At 48.0% G+C, this 15,112-nt stretch overlaps 1 protein-coding gene across 3 annotated transcripts in view; it reads right to left on the reverse strand.

The window, feature by feature from the left end:
- EVL (Enah/Vasp-like) overlaps positions 1–15,112 on the reverse strand; it is a 197,674-nt gene that overhangs the window by 45,261 nt on the left and 137,301 nt on the right. For all 3 annotated transcript variants that reach the window (XM_049899522.1, XM_049899520.1, XM_049899521.1), the window contains exon 3: positions 10,130–10,307. In XM_049899522.1, the coding sequence (XP_049755479.1) occupies positions 10,130–10,307 (178 nt within the window). The remainder of the gene's footprint in view (positions 1–10,129; positions 10,308–15,112) is intronic.

Raw genomic sequence — 15,112 nt, forward strand, 5'->3', positions numbered from 1 at the left:
ATCGCCACCATCTCCACCACCATCACCACCACCACTATCACGATGACCACCACCACCATCACTGCCACCATCATCACCACCATCTCTACCACCACCACCACTGTCACCATCTCTACCACTACCATCATCATCCTACCACCAACCATCTCCACCCCAACCACCATCACCACTACCACAAGTGCCATCTCCACCACCAGAGCCATTGCCATCACCACCGTCACCACCATCACTGCCACCACCATCACCTCTACGACTACCACCATCACTTCTACCACCACCAGCATCTCCACCACTATCATCTCCACCACCACATCACCACCACCTCTACCACTACCACCATCACCACTACCACCACCACCATCTCCACCACTACTGTCTTCACCACCATCACTACCTCCACCACCACTGCCACCATCTCCACCACACTGCTGCCAGCTCCAACACAGCCACCATGACTATCACCACCCCCACTGTAACAAACAGGAGAACCCCGGGGCCAGTGAACGCAGAGGCAAACAACTATGTACTCCTTACCAGCCCAGTGCCAACTATAAAGGTCACCAAAAAACCAGAGCCAAACCCGTTGCCACTGAGCTGATTCTAACTTACAGTGACCCTATAGGACAAAGTAGAACTGCCCATAGGGTTTCCAGGGAGTGGCTGGTAGATTCTAACCGCTGACCTTTTGGTTGGCAGCTGAGATCTTAACCACTGCGCCACCAGGACTCCAAAAAGGTCACAGTAGTTTTTAAAACCCAGTGTATATTTACTGAGTACTTACTGTGTGTCAGGAACTGTCCTAAGGACTTTATCAGGGTGATTGCATTTAATCCCCAGAACAACCTATGAGGCCTGGTACTACAGCTCACATTCTCATTTGACAGTTCAGCAGACCAGAGCACAGAGATTTAGTGAATGACTTAGGGTATACACATACATACATATGCATATACATACCCAGATATATATGTGCCAACACACATACGTGCATACACACATACATAATCTACAGCACGCAGACCCTGGACTCTGTGACAAAGAACATATGGATGGACAGGGTATGCGTCCTGTTCTCCAGGAACATACATATTGCCTTCCACAGCCATTCCTGAGAGCATGGACGTGCCAGGGCTGTGAAGAGCCAGGGATACAACGGTGAACAGGTCAGATGGGATCCCCCCTGGCCTCACAGTAGCCTCGTGGGGGAGAAAAGGCAGCATCCAGCTTGGACACTAGAGAGTGGGCAATGTGATGATAGGGGCATGCAGGGAGCAAAGAGAAAGGGCCTGACACCCACCTGGGGCTGGGGCAATGAGGGAGGCCACAGAAATCTTCCCAGAAGGTGGCCTCCAGTGAGAGAGGGAAGTATGTAAGTAGCAAAAGGAAGTGGAAATGATTCAATGCAGTCAGAGCGCAGGAACCAGGTGTCGTGGAGGCCAGAGCAGGGAGACAAGACGCTGGAGGGACAGGAGAAAGCTTCACGTCAGGCCAGGATCTAGAGGCTGGGAAGGATTCCTGTAATTAGAGACAGTAAGGGAACACTCTGGGGGAGGAAATGATCACCGGAAAAGGTGGCACCCAACCCTGATGGCGCCCTGCCCTTTCTAGATCTGTCCTCGGCTGTGCACCCGTGTGCTGTTGTCTGCACGTGTGCTCAACAACACGGCTTCCTGTGTGCCGCTCTTGTTGCTCTCTCTGGGATAATTTAAAATGACTACCTTTCCAGCCTTCTCAGACCCCAGAGCCACAGAATCCTGCCTGTCTGGTTTCCGTCCACGTTTAAAGCAGGTTACAGGAAGACTGTGGTGCCGGTCAGCAGGCAGGCGGCAGAGTAAACTGGCGAGAACTGTCCTGTAAGAACGGCAGTCTGGAGCAAGAACCAGAGAGGAGTGGGGCGAGTGAGAGCCTACACGATGGAGCAAAACTCCCAGCCTTCCAGCTGCTGTTTCTGGAAGAATCCAGGTCTTTTAACTCCCAGATCAGCCTTCCTTCCATTAGACCAGACTACCTGTCTTTAAGAAGCCAGTGGAAGGCACACCCAAGCGATCCCTCTGCGACAGACCACTAGGATTTCAGATACCCCATGAGAAGGACTGAAGGTTCAGGGAGCATCAGGAGAACAGGAGCTAGTATTTTCTTCTGGCTCTGCAGACGAGCATGAGTGACAGTACCCACTCCTAAAATGGAGACCTTATTTTCAACAGTGGATTAATTTGTTGCAGAAAATACAAGACCCCATTGCCATTAAAGGGCACACAGACTTTGGAGGCGGGAGATTATGCAGATGTGGGAAAGGTGCAGGGAGTTTGCACGGCTTCATACGCGCTGCCCTTAAACTTAAGCTACTGCTGAAAATAACCGTAAAAATGAAGTCGCCAATTACTGTAGGAAAAATATTCACCCTTACTAGTAACAAAAAATGCAAGTTGAAATGACAGCTTTTCCCTTTTTCTCATATTTACGCAGATCCCTAAGCATCCTCAGCCCTGGTGAAGGCTAAGGCAGTGAGACACTGGCATAAGTGACTGCAGGGTGGAAAGGAGCACCGCTGTTCTGGAAGGCTCTGGGGCAGGATGAACCAAAAGCTTTAAAAATGTTTCTATCATCTGCCGAGAAACATGCCCAAGGAAATAACTGGACCAGTGTGCAAAGATGAACAGGCACAAAGCATGCCTATAAACGACTATACAAGAATGCCCCATAGTACGTCCTAAAGTATCATACAGCACTGTTCAATAGTATTTCACAGCACTGTCCTATAGTATTACACAGCACTGTCCCATAGTATTACACAGCACTGTCCCATAGTATTACACAGCACTGTCCTATAGTCTATAGTATTATAGGCACTGTCCTTTAGTATTACACAGCACTGTCCTATAGTATTACACAGCACTATCCTATAGTATTACACAGCGCTGTCCTGTAGTATTACACACCACTGCCCTATAGTATTATACAGCACTGTCCTATAGTATTACACAGCACTGTCCCATAGTATCACACAGCACTGTCCTATAGTATTACACAGCACTGTCTTATAGTATGCCACACCACTGTCCTATAGTATTACACAGCAAGGTCCTATAGTCTATAGTATCACACAGCACTGTCCTATAGTATCACACAGCACTGTCCCATAGTATCACACAGCACTGTCCCGTAGTATCACACAGCACTGTCCCGTAGTATCACACAGCACTGTCCCGTAGTATTACACAGCACTGTCCCGTAGTATTATATAGCACTGTCCCGTAGTATCACACAGCACTGTCCCGTAGTATCACACAGCACTGTCCCGTAGTATCACACAGCACTGTCCCGTAGTATCACACAGCACTGTCCCGTAGTATCACACAGCACTGTCCCGTAGTATCACACAGCACTGTCCCGTAGTATCACACAGCACTGTCCCGTAGTATTATATAGCACTGTCCCGTAGTATCACACAGCACTGTCCCGTAGCATCACACAGCACTGTCCCGTAGCATCACACAGCACTGTCCCGTAGTATCACACAGCACTGTCCCGTAGTATCACACAGCACTGTCCCGTAGTATCACACAGCACTGTCCCGTAGTATCACACAGCACTGTCCCGTAGTATCACACAGCACTGTCCCGTAGTATCACACAGCACTGTCCCGTAGTATCACACAGCACTGTCCCGTAGTATCACACAGCACTGTCCCGTAGTATCACACAGCACTGTCCCGTAGTATCACACAGCACTGTCCCGTAGTATCACACAGCACTGTCCCGTAGTATCACACAGCACTGTCCCGTAGTATCACACAGCACTGTCCCGTAGTATCACACAGCACTGTCCCGTAGTATCACACAGCACTGTCCCGTAGTATCACACAGCACTGTCCCGTAGTATCACACAGCACTGTCCCGTAGTATCACACAGCACTGTCCCGTAGTATCACACAGCACTGTCCCGTAGTATCACACAGCACTGTCCCGTAGTATCACACAGCACTGTCCCGTAGTATCACACAGCACTGTCCCGTAGTATCACACAGCACTGTCCCGTAGTATCACACAGCACTGTCCCGTAGTATCACACAGCACTGTCCCGTAGTATTACACAGCACTGCCATATAGTATTACCCAACACTGTCTTATAGTATTACCCAGCACTGTCCCATAGCATTACCCAGCACTGTCCTATAGTCTACAGTATCACACAGTACCATAGACTATTTGAGAGAACAGGTATTCATTCCTGTATGAATAGAAAAAGAGTCGGGAAAGGTTAAGTGAATGTTAGAGCTGTTACCTTTACCTTTGGCTTATAGAATTAGACTGGCTTTCCCTTGCTTGTCAGTAGTTTCTATTTTTCCATAATGAACATAGATTACCTCTGAGAATGGACTGACCCATCCAGTGACTGCTCGGCCTCTGGCCTGTACCCAGGCCCCTTAGGAAGGAAAGAAGGACTTCCCTTGTTCTAGCACTCTCACGGGGCGTGACCAGCTCCAGCAGTGGTTGCGACTAACTGATAGCTGATAAGAGGCGAAACTGCAGGGAGGAGGAACCAAGCTGAGCTGGGGTTTCAGGGCACAGCCTGTGAACATTCGTTACCCTGCCGATCACTGGCCGTCTCTAGCCAGAGTGACTCGTGCTCCTACTAAAGACAGCAAAACATGGTTATGTGAGGGGTTTTCCGGCATTGACTCAGCAATCTGGTAGTCTGAGGAGTTGGTGACATTGAGACCCACTGATGCTGAGGCCCGTGTTCTCAACTGTTCTTCTGCGAGTGGCTGTAATCCTGCCAGGAGCCACACTCACTGTCCCATCCAAGCCCCTGTGATCCCCAGAGTGAGAAGACTGACCAAGGCAGTGGGGCGGGCCAAGCTCATGGAGCACAAGTGTGATGGTCTTCCTGTCTGGCTGCCGAGGCAGGGCAGTGCAGAGAGGTGATGCAGAAAGGGCACTGGATTTCAACCCAGAGGCCCTAAATGTGAGTCTCGGCTCCACTGAAGATTCTGGCAGACATGTCGCCTTTGAATCCCAGGGCCCATCTGAATAAATGTGTATGACAGTAGCTGTCCTGACTATCTACTGGAAATGGAAGCCAATCTATACATGCTTCAAAGCATAAGGAAAGGACTTCCCTAGCCAGGTAAGGTCTTCCTGAGGGGCTGCTGGACCCTCACCTCTAGGCTATTTAGTTAATAGGGCCTTTCCTTAAGAAGAGGCCCCTGGTGACACAGTGGTTAAGAGCTCGGCTACTGACCAAAACGTCAGCAGTTCGAATCCACCAGGTGCTCCTTGGAAACCAGGCAGTTCTACTCTGTCCTATAGGGTTGCTATGAGTCAGCACTGACTCAACAGCAAGGAGTTTGGTTTTTTTTTTTTAAATCAGTTTCCTTAAGAAAGATAAGAGAGGGGTATGTGGGAGAAGCAGCCTGGGGAATAACAAAGCCTATACTTTGAAGAGGACTTCTCACTTACTGATGAAGATTACACCTCAAAAGAAAGGAAATGAAAATTCTCAAAACCGGACCAATAAGCGACATCAACATCATAATAAATGGATAAAATCTTGAACTGTCGAGGATTTCATTTTACTTGGATCCATAATCAATGGCCATGGAAGAAGCAGTTAAAAAATCAAACATTGTATCGCATTGGGCAAATCTGCTGCAAAAGACCTCTTTAAAGTGTTAAACAGCAAAGATGTCACTTTGAGGACTAAGTAGCATGTGACCCAAGCCAGGGCGTTTTCAGTCACTTCATATGCATGTGATAGCTGGACAACGGATATGGAAAGCTGAAGAGGAATCAATGCTTTTGCATTATGGTGCTGGTGAAGAATACTGAACATACCATGGACTGACCAAAGACAGAACAAATCTGTCTTGAAGAAGTACAGCCAGAATGCTCCTTGGAAGGGAGGACGGCAAGATTTCGTCTTATGTACTTTGGGCATTCTATCAGGAGGGACCAATCCCTGGAGAAAGACATTGTGCTTGGTAAAGTAGAGGGTCAGCAAAAAGAGGAAGACCCTCAATGAGATGGATTGACACAGTGGCTGCAACAATGGGCTCAGGTATAACTATTGTGAGGATGGCGCAAGGCCAGGCAGAGTTTCCTTCTGTTGTGTATAGGGTCACTATGAGTCAGAACCAACTCGAATGCACCTAATAACAACAACAACAACAGACTCTGAAGAGAAAGTCTCTTCAAACCACCCTCTTTATCATCCAACGAGGCCAAAGAAGCCCCACTCTGAGTCTCAGCTAAGCCCGTGTCCTCACTCCTTGTCACTCAGCACCCAGAAGAACTGCCCCATAGGGTTTCCAAGGCTGTCATCTTTACGGAAGCAGACTGCCACATCTTTCTCCCATGGAGCAGCTGGGGGGTTTGAACTGCCAACCTTTCAGTTAGTAGCTAGCGGTTTAACCACTGTGTCACCAGGGCCCCTTGTACGGGATAAAGTGCTGAGCAAATACAATTTGCTTTCAGGTTTTGTGTCTAAATAGCTCTTCTCTGCCAGGTTTGGAAGACCTCAGAAGAGGCCACGCCAGTGTCTGCTCACACAAGGTGCAGAGAGGCGGGAAATTCTGAGCAAGAGCCCCGAGGAGCCATAGACTCTTCTAGAAGACTGTATTTGAAGGCACTGGCAGTGTAGGCCCAGGCAAGCCTCACGAACCCCGACAGCTACCACAGAACAAGACACGCCAATGAGGAAGAAATGAGTATTTGCTGACAATTTACTAGGTACCAGCCACTATGCTGGGCCCTCGCATTCTCTCCACAACTTTGTGAAATGTGTCTTGTGATCCCAGTTTTACAAATAAGTAAACTGAAGCTTAGAGAAGATAACCAAATTGAACAAGACCCAAAGGGAAAGAACCAATATTATTTGAGCTCTTGTCACTAAAAGCTTTATAAATACTTCCTCTTTAACTTTTGTAACAACCCTATGAAGTAAGGTTTAGTACCCCAAGGTCACACAGAGGGCAGAGCAGAGACTGAATGCAAGATCTAGCTGCCTTCCTACAAATGCTTTTTTCACCTCACCAAGCTGCCTTCCACCAGAGGCCTGAAGGGTAAGGGTGGCTTTTCCCTGATACAGAGGGGCTTTAACAGAAAACAATACTATGTCTAGCAGCAAGATGCCCTTTGTAGCAGTTGGTAGACAAAGATGGGTGGTAGAGAAGCTGTACTGGACAAGATCAAAGGGCTTAATGCTCCCACGGATAGCAGGGTGGGTCAATAGACTGTGGGGTGTTGATACAATGGGATACTACACCACAGTGAAGAACCGACCTCTGACGCACACAGTCACATGGACGCACCCCTCAGACAGCGGTGAGTGAGAGAAGTCAGACACAGAAAGGACACCGCATATGACTCCACTTGTATGAAGTTCAAAACCAGGCAAAACTCATCTGTCGTAACAGAAGTTGACACTGCAGTTGTCCTTGGTGGGGAAGGGAGGATGAGGGGGTTCAGGAGCTAGGTGGGGTGTACCTGGGACATACAGCTGTAAAAAAAGCAGCAAGTTGTAGACTTCTAACCTGTGCTTCGTCCTGTAGGCAGGCTACTCCGCAGCTGAAAAAAATTTAACCCTCAGGGGCCCCAGGATTTTCCATCCCCGCAAAGGTCACAACATGTGGAAGCAGGTGAGGCCACTTCCAGCTGAACCAAGACAGGCAGGCACAACTCATGACAGAAATTTCAAATTGGTCCTCTCACATTGTGTCCGTTTATCCAGAACTATTTGGTAGCCCCACCCCCACCGAAAAAAAAAAAGGCACGTTTACTCAGCCCTGAGGAGATCTGGGGTCTGAGTCTGACTTACTATCTGACGCCAGAGAGGTTATTTCCTCACGGTGGGTCACAGTTTTCTCATCTGAAAACCAGGGGTCTAGATTAACTGATTTACTTGTGATTCTGTGGCCGAATTTAATAAAAATAAAGAGTAGTTTTTATTTAATTTAAGCAGTTGCTTTGAAAGAGTTAGTTGTCTGAATGAAAACCTGTCTGTGGCCCCTCAATGTATCCTAATCCAAACAAACCCAGTGCCGTCGAGTCAACTCCGGCTCATAGCGACCCTACAGGACAGAGTAGAACTGCCCCATAGAATTTCCAAGGAGCGCCTGGTGGATTTGAACAGCCGACCCTTTGGTTAACAGCGTAGCACTTAACCAGTATGCCACCAGGGTTTCCCAATGTATGCTATGTATAGATAAAATGAGGCTTAACCCCTAAAGTCCTGGGGGCAGGGGAGGTAAGTTCAGACAGGAAACATTAAACTCAGCTTACTTTACCATGAGGCACAAGGCTCTTGGGTGGAAAAAGACAGTTTAATACTTACTGGGTGCTTGGTGGCACAATGCTTAAGAACTTGGCCCCTAACCAAAAGGTGGGCAGTTCAAATCCACCAGCCGCTCCTTGGAAACCCTATGGGGCAGTTCTACTCTGTCCTACAGGGTTGCTATGAGTCGGCATTGACTTGACGGCAATGGATTTGGTTTTTTGGTTTGGGTGCCTACGCTGTTCCGGGCCCCATGCTCGTCACTTAACAGAGGTGTGCTTGAAAGCGTCCTTATTCTTGCATCCCAAGTTCTAACAGAAAATCCACAATCCTCGGAGCCTTTTATGGGCAGGAGAAGCACTCTATGAGTATCCACTCTGTGCATGGCTTACGGGGCGAAGGCATACTCAAAGCACGTTCTCTATTTACTTAAAAAAATCCCGTAGCGTTTAAATCAGGGCCAGAGGCTCCAAAATGCTAGGCCCAGCAGATAATTTAATAGTCATTTCACTCCAGGTACACTCAGGAGTACTGTGTCTTCTCATTTCTCACCTTAATTCTGGTAGCAGCCATGGCAGTAATGATAGTAATAATACACATAAATACTAATACCGAGTGATTATGATGTGCCAGGCGGCCTATAGTGCATTTTACTTTCTAGCTCATTTAAATGACAAAACAACCTTATATTGTCACAATTTCACAGAATATGAAATTGAGGCACAGGAAAGGTAGGTCATTTGCCCAAGGGTTCCTCAGCTGGAATGTGGCAACACCAGGACGTGCACCCAGCAGTGCCCGCAAACCTGGCTCGTCACTGAGCTCTGCCAAGGGAAGCACTCCAACAAACTGCAGGAACAGATCTGTGTGGCTAAGACGCCCACACCCCAGAAAGATGTGGCCTCCATCTAGAGCCAATGTTGCAAATTGCCAGCAAAAGTCATGTGTACCTTTGTTTCTTTGCTTTAATTGCTCTGCTTAGAAACTTTTCGTGAGGTTCTCTCCCGCTGTCTACACCAAATATCATGCCCATCTAGAGTCGTGCCAAGACACTTAAGGCCTTCACTACGAAACTCCCACCCCTCTTCCACGTCCACTCCCAACCTCTTTCCTACATGCAGCCGGTGCCCCAGGGACAGGGCACCATGCACTTTCCCAGCACCAGCCACGCGCTCTCATGCCTGTGTGCTCCTCCCTGTGCCTGGGTGCTCACTCCCATCTCTGCCTTGTGAGCTCCTCACCCTTCAAAAATCCAGCTCTGGCATCACCGCTGTGGCCGAAGCCTCCCTGGGTGGCCCAAGTCCAGGCAGAGTTGTTCATTTCCTTTTCTGTGTTCCCCAAGGCCTCGCACACACCCTTGTTAGAGCAACACCTACTTGATTGTAGTTAGTTGCTAACGAATTTGCCTTGAGGGGCCTGACTCAATCCCAGTCATTTCTATCTATGCTGCCTAGCCAGTTTCTCACACTCAGCAAGTACAAAGCAGACGTTTGTTAAACATAGAACAACTGAATTCAAGAATAAATTGTTCCTGGTTCCCTTCCACCCCGTCAAATGTGTTCTAGAACACGGAAGTAGCATGGCAAACGTAAAACAGGTCTGGATACAGAGCTTTAGGGAGGCTCCAGTCCAAATCCACTTCTCAAAAACGACAAAGGTGGAAACTCCCTTCTCTCCCCCTTCCAACTGTGGATATCTGTTTAAATCTAGAGAGTCAGGCAGCAGGTTCCTCTGGGGCCCAGCCTAAAATCGGCTCAAGGTAGTGGCAGTGCTGGGACACTAGAGAGCAGAGCTGTGGGAAGCCAGGAGGACATGTGAGGGTCTGAGCACCAGGCCAAGACAAAGGCCTGCTTACCTCCTTCTTGGGAGTTGATGATGTTGAGGGCAAACAGCATGGCGTTAGAGAACGTGGTCGCCTCTTCCTTACTGGCAAAGTTTAAGCCGTAGACCTGACGGGCATCTCGCCACTGGTGGAAGGTTGGCGTCGCCTGATTGTACTTCAGCCCTTTCACGATTGAATAATTGATCACAACCTGGAGTAGAAAAGAGAGAAGCACGTGTAAATAAATAAAATGAAAGCGAGCTGGAGGGAGCTGCTCTGGGGCAAGGATATGGTATCCCCCAGGGCTACGAGAGGACAGGGATCTGGGGGCGGTGCTAGAAAAAGTGGACAGCTGTAACAGGCAGCTTTTCAGACCATCATTGATAAAACAGTGAGAGTTTGAAAACCAGGTGTTTCATTTAGCCTACAATGCTGCGTAGTCACAACCTCCAATGAGAAGACCTGAGCTGGAGTCAGGTTCCCTGGGTCCTGGTCCTGGCCCTGCCCCAGCCACGTGGCCCAAGGCGGTCAGCATGCCTGTCTGAGGCTCAGACCCTCCACTTATAAAAAGGGGATAATCATCCTGGCTTTACAGACCTCCTGGGGTTACTGCGAGGATCCACATGGGGCATATATCTTATCTGGACTGCTGGCTTTTCTAAGTCAGAGTTCTGCTCCCCATAGCCCTTGTCACAGCATCCAGTGCCTGGAATGCGTTAATAAGTGGGTTATTAACTAAAAGGATAACTCGAAAAGCTAATGCACCACACGAATACACAGCATTATCATATCTTTACTATTAATGAGTCAACAAACATCATCTGATCACCAGGAACAAGCCCAGGCTGATAGGGAACGATAGGGAGCGGAGGGAGCCAGAACCCCAACAGTAAGGTGTCCTTGCGGGGTCCAACGCCAGGTCTGTCTGACTTCTCAACTTCTGCTCTTTCCGGTGTGTAAAGGGGACTTCTTTCAAAGCATCCCAGGGCGGCGCTCAGGGAAGGCAGTGGGAGGCCTGGAGAAGAGGCATGTTCCCTGTCACCTGCTGGCTCGGAGTCACATGGTCCAACACCATGGAAGTTACTAGTTAGATGGCTATGGCATGACCACCTCACAGTAGGTTGTGAAGGGACCTTACCCGGATCCTGGCACACAGTAGGTAGTCGCTGTGTTCACTGAGAAATACTAAGGTCCCTATAAATGAAAGTATGCAAGCAGTCTGGAAGGTGTGGATGGCCATCTCTTAGCAATGTGATGGACAGGGTTTGTTTAGGTCTCAGATCTCCTCCAGCTATGAGACTCCAGGGTTCTGTGGTCTGAGGCTGGGGTAACTCCTTCCACTGTCCCCCCATCATGAAGGAGAGCTCAGGAAAAGCTTTGGAGATGCAAAGGGACATGGGACATGGCCAAGACACCCTGCTAGCTGGCTGGGCATGGAGGCAGGAACTCAGATTGATGGCTGACGCTCCTTTTCTGTCCATGCTACTGCGCTCCTGGAGAAAGTAAGAGCAGAGGACGGCCAGCATAGGCAATATCCAGCACACCTTATTTCTAGGTGTTAGCCAGGTGGGGGTGAGCATTCCTAGAGGGGGAAAAAGAGAAAGAGACCTAAGCCAGCTAAAGAAACAATCATTTCACAACTTAACTGCTACACACTGACTGAGAAATCTTGGCCAACAACTACAGTAATACGGATTCACACACATATATACGGCTAAGCGCAGGGACTGAGCTGGAGGTAACTGGGTTTAGCTCTAGGTCCTGAGAAGAAAGGCTGGGCGTTTTGTGGACAATATGCACGATAAGAACTAGCAAAGCGACGTGTGACTAAAATGGCTGTTAAGATGAGAGGACACATTAATAGTGGTACAGTGACCAAAACGAGGGAGATAAGAGCCTGCTCTATTCCTCCCTGATAAATCCATACCAGGGAAGCTGAGCTCAGATTTTATTTATTTATTTTTTGGTTCTACACTTATTGGAGATTAACCAGCTGGAGTAAGTTAGGGGAAAATGTTTTAAATGGAAGAATATCGGGAAACCACATTCTATCAAGAATGCTTGGGGGATACGGAGGCTAGATAAAGGTGTATCGAGACTACCGTCTCCAGATATTTGAGGGGTGCTCTGGGGAAGTGAGAGCCCGCTGAGTTAGAATCCTGGTTTGAAATCTCTGTTGGCTGCGTTCTTGGAGGGGGAATCAGGGGTGCTGGAGCTGGGGGGAGGCTGATGCCTACCGAGGATATAGAATAAGGGTGCCCACTGCAATCACTGAAGGGGACTGCAGGGACCTCAGAGATTATGTCACTCAATCCTCTCTTTTCACAGTTGGGAAACTGAGGCCCAGGGAGAACAAGTGGCTTGTCCAAAGGGACAGAGTGAGGCTGTGGTAGAACTGAACGCAGAAGCCAAAGCCCCAGCCAAGGATTCTACACTGGCTTACACCGCTTCTTACTGCCAGCAGAGGGAGCTGAAGTCTTTCCTCCTATCATTCCCTCTCCGGTTCTCACGGCGCCCTCTGAAGCTCTACTTCTTTCTGAAGGAGACTTTTGGATATTAGATTGGGAGAGCGCACTGAAGCCTTTCCAGAGGACACATCTCTGCCCTGTAAGTTTTCTGGGTTCTTCACTGCACATGGCTGGCCTTTCACTGACGGCGCTCTTGGGCCTGCTCACCAACCACCGCGATTGCTTTGAAACTACTGTGAAAACAATGGTGGCACTGGGTACAAAGAGAGACTGGAAGGTTTTGAGACAAAGAGTTCTCCATTAAACTCCTTTTTTACTTTTCAGTTGAATAACTGCAGACAAGTTTTTGCCATCGGTTTCTGTTACGGACTGAACTGTGTCCCCACCAAAAAAATATGTGTCTACTTGGCTAGGCTATGATTCCCGGTATTGTGTGATTGTCCACCATTCTGTCACCTGATATGATTTTCCTATGTGTTGTAAATCCCACCTCTATGACATTAATGGGAAACCCTGGTGGCGTAGTGGTTAAGTGCTACGGCTGCTAACCAAAGGGTTGGCAGTTTGAATCCGCCAGGCACTCCTTGGAAACTCTGTGGGGCAGTTCTACTCTGTCCTATAGGGTCGCTATGAGTCGGAATCGACTCGAAGGCACTGGGTTATAACATTAATGAGTGGGATTGTTGGCAATTAGGCTAATGAGGAAGGACTAAATCTACAAGATTAGGTTGTGTCTTAAGTCAATCTCTTTTGAGATATGAGAAGAGAGCAGAGAGAGAGGGGAACCTCATACCACCAAGAAACAAGAGCCTGGAGAATAGCACATTCTTCGGACCTGGGGTCCCTGCACTGAGAAGCTCCTCGACTGGGGAAGATTGATGACAAGGACCTTCTCCCAGAGCCAACAGACAGAGAAAGCCTTACCCTGGAGCTGGCACCCTGAATTTGGACTTCTAGCCTCGTAGACTATGACAGAATAAACTTGTTTGTTAAAGCCATTCACTTGTGTATTTCTGCTATAGCAGCACTACATGACTAAAACAGTTTCCTCACAAATAAAATAATGACGATACTACAAATAATGTTGCAATGAATATCCTTGGGCATACACCCTTGTGAACATGTATTTCCACGGGATATATTCCTATAAGCAGAACTGTTGGATCAATAGGCATGACCAGTTTAAAATTTATATTTGAAAAGATACTGCTAAGTTGTCCTCTACAAAAGGAAAACCCAATGCAGTGTGTTTTGAATATATGTGCAGGTGACACTTGGCCGATGTCATCTGCCCATCTGTCAAGAGATCTCTAGTGTTCGTTAACTACCAGACACGCCTACCCAGTCCACTTCAGGCCCTCACAGCTAAAATCTCAGAACCTACTGCGTGGTTCCATTCCTTTGTTTACTTAGCTTAGAACAAGTCAGAGGACTCAACTGGACATTTGCATCGCCCTGAGTCCACATTCGGAACCCTTCTCCCAGCACTCCCCACAGAGGTAGCCACGATTCTAACTTCTGTCTCCATCGACCACTTTTCCCGTCCTTGAACTACACGTAAATGGGTGCATACGGTATCTCTGTATTCTTTGGTGTTTGGCTTCTTTTACCCAACATGATGTCTACATGATCCATCCATGTTACTGCATGTATTAGTATTTAAATTTTTGATGGTTACATAGCATCCATTTTTTTTAATAAACCACAAATAACTTATCCATCCTCCTGCTGACGGCCCTGGGCCATTCCCGCGTTCGGCTGCAGACTGGACTGTTGTGACCCACTGGGTTCTCACTGGCTGGTTTTTGGAAGGAGATCACCAGGCCTTTCTTCCTAGTCCATCTTAGTCTGGAAGCTCCGCTGAAACCTGTTCAGCATCACAGCAACATCAAGCCTCCATTGACAGATGGGAATTGAACTTGGGTCCTCCTTCATGAAAGACAAAAGTTCTACCGCTGAACCAACACCCTCTTTAGTGAACGTAGTCACTTATTTCTCTCAGGTGCATACCGAGGAGTGGGTTACAGGGTAGGTGTATACTCAGCTTTAGTAGGTTCTGTCAAACAGTTAAAGAGGCCGTACCAGTTCACACTCCCCCAGCAGCATATGGGAGCTCCAGCTGCTCTGCATCCTAATACCTAGAACTGTCAGTCTTTTTAACTTTAGCCTTTCCGGTGTGTGTGCAGTATCTCACTGTGGTTTTTCATTTGTATTTACCTGGTGAGTAATAATGTAGAAAGCAGCCCTCGTGGTGCAGCGGTTAAGCACTTGGCTGATAACTGAAAGGTCAGCAGTCTGAACCCACCTGCCACTCCTCGGGAGAAAGATGTAGCATGGCAGTCTGCTTCTGTAAAGATTACAGCCTTAGAAACCCTATGCGGCAGTTCTGCTCTACACTATAGGGTTGCTGGTTCGTTTCTGGCTCAAAGGACCATAAAGAAAACACTAATCCTCACAACTGGACCAATAAGCAACATCGTGATAAATGGAAAGAAGATTGAAGTTGTCAAGGATTTTATTTTACTTGGACCTACACTCAACACCCATG

Source organism: Elephas maximus, chromosome 10, assembly GCF_024166365.1.
Source record: "Elephas maximus indicus isolate mEleMax1 chromosome 10, mEleMax1 primary haplotype, whole genome shotgun sequence".
Taxonomy (NCBI): Eukaryota; Metazoa; Chordata; class Mammalia; order Proboscidea; family Elephantidae; genus Elephas; species Elephas maximus.